General features: G+C 46.6%; 1 protein-coding gene across 1 annotated transcript in view; it reads left to right on the top strand.

Annotated features, from left to right (window-relative positions):
* Positions 1 to 7,737, top strand: part of Zc3hav1l (zinc finger CCCH-type, antiviral 1-like) — an 8,137-nt gene extending 400 nt beyond the window's left edge. The window contains exons 2-5 of the mRNA XM_013021555.1: positions 200 to 225; positions 1,377 to 1,512; positions 5,518 to 5,779; positions 7,373 to 7,737. Coding sequence (XP_012877009.1) covers positions 200 to 225; positions 1,377 to 1,512; positions 5,518 to 5,779; positions 7,373 to 7,509 — 561 coding nt within the window. The 3' untranslated portion in view covers positions 7,510 to 7,737. The remainder of the gene's footprint in view (positions 1 to 199; positions 226 to 1,376; positions 1,513 to 5,517; positions 5,780 to 7,372) is intronic.
* Positions 7,738 to 7,991: the final 254 nt, after the last annotated feature.

The following is a 7,991-nucleotide window of genomic DNA, read 5'->3' as shown; positions in this document are numbered from 1 at the left end:
GGACCAGGGGCGCGCGTGAGCTGTGCGCATACGTGTGTGTACGTGTACTGGCCCTGGGGCTTGAACTCGGGGCCTTGCGCTTTGTTTTACCTTTTAAAATGTGTTAATATGCAGGTGATTACGGAAGGGCACATGACATGTCAGGTAACGGGGACATTTCTCTGGGGACCGTGTCACCCCTTCCCTGGCTCTCCCCCAGTTCTCCCCTCCCGGCCCCACCCACAAGTGGCAGCGTTCATTTCCCACCTCGTGTCCAGTTTCCTGGGCCTCCCCAACCCTCCCAAAGACAGAGAAAGGAACGCACGGACTGACAAGAAAAGACAAAGGAAAAACACCGTCCGTGTCCATCTCCTGGAGCCGCTTTTCTTTTTAATAGTCAACTTCTTTGTTCATTTCTTGCACCTGAAGTTCTCTTTCAGGACCTCCTTGGCCCAAGACTCTGTGCCACAGTCCTTCAAAAAAGTTCTAACATTTGCATTTCAATTCTTCGCATCTTTTGTGGTAGTGAGTGTAAGGTCCATTCCTGGACGCGAACAGACCTCACCCAGTACCTGCGTTACCTAGGCAACTGGGACACCTGGAAGAGGTCACATCTGCATCCGCTGTGGTCACATCTTAATCTGATGTAGTCACACCTTTCTCCCACCTGGTCCCACCTCTTACCTGGTCCCACTTCCCTTTACCTGGACACACCTCCCCCCCCCCACCCTATATAAGGCCTAACCCAGGCCAGACGCTCTCTTTTGCCAGCCGCGTGCGTGGAGTGCCAACCTTGCCTGGTCCCAACAGGTCTACTGAATAAACCTACCCCTCACCTGAATACCACGTGCGTGGTGCTGTTCCTACTCGGCCACCTCTTTTTAAAAACCTAATAGTGAGGTCTTGCAAAAATGCTTCCCCCTATTAAAACTAGTTGTAGCCATTCTCAGGGCCCTGAACGACTCTGGTTGTCCTTTAGGCTCTTATCATATAGCACAATTATTGTCAGCCTTATCTAAATCTCTGCTTAAACACATTTAGGTAAGCAGACTCCCTGGCTGGCTGGCCTTGTGCTTTTGCTTAGCTTTATTTCACTCAAGGTTGGTGTTCTACCACTTGAGCCACACTTCCATTTCTGACTTTCTGCAGGTTAATTGGCGATAAGAGTCTCCTGGGTGTTTCTGTGCCGCTGTCTTCAGACCAAGATCATCTGATCTCATCATCCCCAGTGACTAGGATTCCAGGCATGAGCCAGCATATCTCAGTATTTTGATTTTTATTCTCAGTACTTGAGAAATTGACTTCACCTGTAAGCCGGAAGCTGCCCAGGAAAGGGACCTGCACCCACCTCCCCTTGCTCACCTCAGCGTCTGACCACGGCTGTTGTATTCTCCTAGGTCCATCTGTGCCCTTTCCCATGACATCCACAGCCCAGTCAACACCCAAGTCCTGAAAAGCCACGGGCTCTTTGGTCTCAATGAAGCCCAGCTTCGCATCCTGCTTTTGCAGAATGACCCGTGCCTTTTGCCAGAGGTGAGTCACCGCTGACCCTCATTGCTGCATCCTTACAGGGGTTTCCTCTGGCTTTTTGGCTCTAGATCTGAGTTCTGATTGCTTCGAAGCTCTAGGAGTTGGGGTCATTTTTGTGTATCTGTGTTACTTGGATGGGCCTAGGAAGATAGGGCCCCACCCTAGGAAGGTGCTCTGACTTAATCCACACCCCCCATCTTTTTGCTTTAGTTATTTTTGAATGAGATCTCCCATGTATGCCAGCATAGATGAAGTCCTTCTCTTCACGCTTCCCGTGTAGGAGGGATGCTAGGTATTCGATGGCACCGCATACTGGTTGGGATGAGGTCTTAGGAACTTTTTGTCCAGGCTAGTCTCAAACCTCAAACCTCCCAAATCTCTGCCTCTCTAATAGCTGGGATTACAGAAGTGAGCAAATTCCATTATAACTGCTTAGTTTTCTGAGTCTCAAGATGTACCCATTACAGTTGCTATTATAGCAATTAGCATGCTTGTTTCTGTTTAGCCATATAAAGAATTTTTTTTGGGGGGTCTGGTCGTGGGGCCTGAACTCTGGGCTTGGGCACTGTCCCTCAGCTCTTCAGCTCAAGGCTAGCACTCTACCACTCGAGCCACAGCGCCACTTCCGGCTTTTTTCTTTTTGCTTATGTGGTGCTGAGGAATCGAACCCAGGGCCTCATGCGTGCAAGGCAAGCGCTCTACCACTGAGCCACCTTCCCAGCCCTGGCCATATAAAGAATTTTTTAAAAAATGGAACTCCCAAGAGAATATATTATGGGACTAATTTTCTAAACTGGTGGTACATACCTGTAATCCTAGCTTTTGGGAGACAGAGGCAGGAGAAATGTGAATTTATGGCCAGCGTGTGCTATGAAGTGAGATCCTACAATAAAAGAAAAGCAAAACAATCAAACCGGACCAAAAATAAAACAGTAGGATTTTCTTTTTTTTTTTTTTTTGTCGGTCGTGGGGCTTGAACTCTGGGCCTGGGCGCTGTCCCTCAGCTCTTCAGCTCAAGGCGAGTGCTCTACCACTTGAGCTACAGCGTCACTTCCTGTTTTCTGGTGGTTTATTGGAGATAGGAGTCTCACGGTCTTTCCTGCCCGGGCTGGCTTTGAACCGCGATCCTCAGATCTCAGCCTCCTGAGTAGCTAGGATGACAGGTGTGAGCCACCAGCGCCCTGCAACAATAGGATTTTCTAATCTAGCATGGGGATTCTATCATAGACACTCGCAGTCTATAGACTCGTGAATACTACCCGTCCTCATGCGGTCCTGCTTTAACTCCAGAGGCAGCAAAGGCACCCACTGTGAGCCAGGAGTCTGGTGCAAGGGGCAGAGGCCGCCATCACAGCAGAATCTGCACGCAAAGTGTGTCTGAGGAGCCAGAGGTTTCTTCTTGGCCATCTCCTTTTAACTTCCTTCAGGCTTTGAAGCCCGGCATGAGCCATAAGCAACCTGCTTGAGATAAGGTCTTGATCAAGCCTGGGCTGGCCTTCATCTTGGAATCTTCCTCAGCCAGGCTCTAGAGTAGCAGAAATGACAGGCCTGTGCCACCATACCTGTCAACACATCAATGCTTATCTTTTTTTTTTTCTGGCTGTTTTTGTGTTTTGGGGGGAGTGATAAGGGCCTGTGTGATCTATGCTAAGCAGTGGCCTAGGGCACAATATGGTATTATCAACTGTATTCATCGCACTGTACGTGAAGCCTCCAGAATCATTCATTCTAATGGAAAATTTGTACCCTCTAACCTACTGTCTCTATGCTCCCAAGTTTGTTTGTTTGTTTGTTTTGTTTTTTGTTTTTGTTTTTTTGGCCAGTCCTAGGGCTTGGACTCTGGGCCTGGGCACTGTCCCTGAGCTCCTTTTTTTTTGGGAGGGGGGTCTGGTCGTGGGGGCTGAACTCTGGGCCTGGGCGCTGTCCCTCAGCTCTTCAGCTCAAGGCTAGCGCTCTACCACTTGAGCCACAGCGCCACTTCCGGCTTTTTCTTTTTGCTTACGTGGTGCTGAGGAATCAAACCCAGGGCCTCAGGCATGCAAGGCAAGCGCTCTACCACTGAGCCACCTCCCCAGCCCCCTTGAGCTCCTTTTTGCCCAAGATGCTCTACCACTTGAGCCACAGCACCACTTCTGGCTTTTTCTGTGATTAATTAGGGATAAGAACCGAGATCCTCAGATCTCAGCTTCCTGAATAGCTAGGATTACAGTCATGAGCTACCCTCATCTGGCTCCTCTGAGTTTTAAGAGTGTTCTGATTTTTGGGCTGAGATCTGTTCCTGGTCTTCAGCTTAACTCTATATCCTGCTATTTACCTTAGCTTTTATTTTATTTTATTTATTTGTGTGTGTGTGTGTGTGTGTGCCAGTCCTGAACTCAGGGCCTGGGCACTATCCCTGAGCTGCTTTTGTTCAAGGCTAGCATTCTACCACTTGAGCCACAGCACCACTTCTGGCTTTTTCTGTTGATGTGGTACTGAGGAATCCAGCCCAGGGTTTCATGCATGCTAGGCAAGCACTCTACACTGAGCCACATTCCCAGCCCTAGTTCATATTTTAATAGACAATAGAAATCGCTTTGCTTACTATTCTTCTTTTTCCATTCTTTTTGTTTGCTTAATCAGTTCTTGTTTCCTTTTGCAGACTAGATTTAGAATTAGTTAAATTTCTAAAGCTACATTATAGAAACTTGGCAGGTTGAATTGCATTACAATTATGTGTTTGTTTTAAAGATAAGATGTTTTATTTTGAAGTAGGTTATGTGTTCTGTGTAATTTTCCATATTTCAAGTTAAGCAATTACATTCCTGTTTTGTCATTTACCATATTCCTCTATCCTAATATTCTAAAGGTTTGTTAGGTTTGGCTCAAGCCCTGCTACTGGGGCTTGAACTCAGGGCCATGTGTCTCTCTTAGATTTTTTGCTCAAGCTGGTGTAGAAACACTTGATTCAGAAGTACTCTTTTTTTTTGGGGGGGGGTCCGGTGGTGGGGCCTGAACTCTGGGCGTGGGCATTGTCCCTCAGCTCTTCAGCTCAAGGTTAGCACTCTACCACTTGAGCCACAGCGCCACTTCTGGCTTTTTTCTTTTTGTTTATGTGGTGCTGAGGAATCGAACCCAGGGCCTCATGCATGCAAGGCAAGTGCTCTACCACTGAGCCACCTTCCCAGCCCCGGAAGTACTCTTAATACTGCCACTTCTGTCTTTTTGCTAGCTAATTGGAGATAAGAGTCTCTTGCATTTATCTGTTCAGGGTGGCTTGGAAACTGTCTTCAGATCTCAGCTTCCTAAGTTACTAGCATTACAGGTGTGAGCCTATAATCTTAATTAATATTACCATTAGTATTAAAAGCAAGAATTGAAAGAAGATGATTTAAGCTGGGTGCTGGTGGCTCACAGCTGTAATCCTAGCTACTCAGGAGGCTGAGATCTGAGGATCGAGGTTCAAAGCCAAGATGGGCAGGAAAAGTCCGTGAGACTCTTATCTCCAGTAAACCACAGAAAACCGGAAATGGCTGTGGCTGCGTGGCTCAGGTGGTAGAGTGCTAGCCTTGAGCTAAAGAGCTGAGGGACAGCACCCAGGCCCAGAGTTCAAGCCCCGTGATCAACAACAACAACAACAACAACAACGAAGATGATGTAATCCCCAGTAGTTTAGGGCTTAAAAGATACAGAGCTCATGTCTATAATTCTAGCTTCAAATCCAGCCCAGTCAAGAAAATTTGTGAGACTTTTATCTCCAATTAACCACCAAAAATCTGGAAGTGAAGCTGTGGCTCAAGTGCTAACCTTGAGTGAAAAAGCTCAGAGACAGCACCCAGACCCTGAGTTCAAGCCTCAGAACCAGCACCAAAAAATGAATAAATACATAAATAAAGTGATAGCAAGCAAGGCACCTGACTGAGAGCATGAGGTACCAAGTTCAAGTCCTGTGCCCCCTTAAACAAAATCAAAATAAAAGAAGACACAGTGAACGCTCACACTTGATGTGTTCCCTTATTTCTGCTCTAGGTCTGTTTGCTGTACAACAAAGGCGGCCACCCCCCCTACGGCTACTGCAACCTCAAGGAGAAATGCACCAAGTTCCATGTGTGTAAGAACTTTGTGCGTGGAGAGTGCACACTTCACACCTGCAAACGGTCCCATCAGCTCATCCACGCCGCCTCCCTCAAGTGGCTGGAGGACCAAGAACTAAGTGTTTCAAGTGTTGTGAATTTTCAGATCATCTCTGCCTACAAGCATATGAAGTTGCACGAGATGCTTGAAAATAAAGGTAGGCGTCTCCGAAATGGCCGAGAACCATAGGCAATGAGATGCTTTGGAGATTCTTCACTGTGAAGAGGAAGGAGACTCACTTGAGAGCCGGATGCTGCTGGGAGTGCATACCTGTAATCTTAACTAATCTTAACTGAGATCTGAGAATCCTGGCTTGAAGCCAGCCCAGGCAGACAAATCTGACAGACAATCACCAGTTAACCAGCAAAAAGCTGGAAGTGGGGGTATGGCTCAAGTAGGAGAGTTCCAGCCATGAGTGAGAAAGCCAAGCAAGAGTGTGAGGCTGTGAGTTCAAGCCCTAGTACTAACACACACACACACACACACACACATACACACATATACACACTTGAAAGTAAGTCTGGGGATGAAATACTTTGTATGTTCATTGCAATTTCATCCTTGGAAAGCTTAAGGCAGTTGACCTTTTGGAATAGAGCCCTGTAGTTCTAACCAAAAAAAGAGAAGACTGCCAATTCATAGAATGTGCCCAAGGATTTGAATGGAGTAGCACCCAGGTAAATTGAGGGAAAGCTCAGGAAGTGGAGCAGCCTTAACAGCTAGGCTGAGAACAGAGGAAGGAGATGGTTCAATAACTATGTTGGAAACTCACGACCCTCCACTGTCAGAAAATGAATAGAGGGGTTGGGAATGTGGCTTAGTGGTAGAGTGCTTGCCTAGCTCAGTTTTTATCCCAATCTACACTATCCCTCTTCCTTGTCCGGGAGTCAGAGCCCCGTGACTCACAATTGGTTATCAAGTGTAATGGGATAATATAAGGAAGTTTGAAAGTACTTCAAGCATTAGTGAAGAAGTTCTCACTCAAGGTGGGGTGGAGAGGCTCTATTCTTTAACATGGCTGGCTGGTCACAAACAACATAGCAAGTGGTTATCGTTTCAAGACAAGAAGCAAATAATTCTAGGAAATACTGGTACTGAACTGTGACTGGTTACAAGATGGGAGACATTTGGTTTGACAGAAATGATCACTTTTTCTCCCGTAACTAGAAAGTTAAATATTATTTGAGATGGCTTTCTTTATTACATTGCATGATAGTTACTTTATTTTATTTTACTTTTGTTGGCTATGGGTCTTGAGCTCAGGATCCGGTGCTGTCTCTGAGCTTTTTCACTGAAGGCTAGCATTAACCACGATTACTTGCCTATTATTATACTTTTTGTTGTTGTTGTTTTTGGTCGTGGGGCTTGAACTGGACATGGGCACTGTCCCTCAGCTCTTCAGCTCAAGGCTAGTGTTCTACCACTTGAGCCACAGCGCCACTTCCTGTGTTCTGAGTGGTTTATTAGAGATAAGAGTCTCATGGACTTTCCTGGCCACCTGGCTTTGAACTGCGATCCTCAGATTTCAGCCTCCTGAGTACTAGGATTACAGGTGTGAGCCACCAGAGCCCAGCTTTATTATACTTTTAATATATTAATCATATATTTGAATGCAGACAAAACTCTTTAAACTCATGTATCAGGAGTCTTGTCTGAGGCCTGGGTAGCTGGGCAGATGCTCCCAATATAAAGTGGAATTTTGACAGTGAAGGTATCACTGGCCAGCTCATCTCTTTATTTTTCCTTTTAGATAACTCAGCTTCTTCTACTGAGCATTCACAGGGCCTTGAGAAACAAGGCGCACACAAGGCTGGGACAGCAGAAGCCAGGCCTCTTGTCCCCGTCGCTGCTCTGTCAGCCCGCAAGCCCTGCCCAGCTAAACCTTAAAGAGCATTGGAGAAGTGAGAAGTTTGACCATCTTGGAAGATTCAAAAGCACAGCTTTGCTGAGCTTTTGTTTGTAACAGTTCGTTCATGCTATTATTTATGAGCCGTATTCATGATGATACCTACCTCACAGATTGTGTCAATTAAAGATGGAAAGGGAAAAAATGTCAACTTAGGAGGAAAGCGTTGCAGATGGGATTGGACATGAAACAAGCTAGAGAGAGTAAAGTCTGAGTCTAGGGGCTGGGAATGTGATTTAGTGGTAGAGTGCTTGCCTCGCATGCATGAAGCCCTGGGTTCCATTCCTCAGTACCACATCAACAGAAAAAGCCAGAAGTGGAGCCGGGCGCCGGTAGTTCATACCTGTAATCCTAGCTACTCAGGAGGCTGAGACCTGAGGATCACGGTTCAAAGCCAGCCGAGGCAGGAAAGTCCATGAGACTCTTTTTTTTTTTTTGGGGGGGGGTCTGGTCGTGGGGCCTG

Source organism: Dipodomys ordii, unplaced genomic scaffold (assembly GCF_000151885.1).
Source record: "Dipodomys ordii isolate 6190 unplaced genomic scaffold, Dord_2.0 Scaffold56, whole genome shotgun sequence".
Lineage (NCBI taxonomy): Eukaryota > Metazoa > Chordata > Mammalia > Rodentia > Heteromyidae > Dipodomys > Dipodomys ordii.
This window is presented reverse-complemented; position numbering and strand designations above follow the sequence as displayed.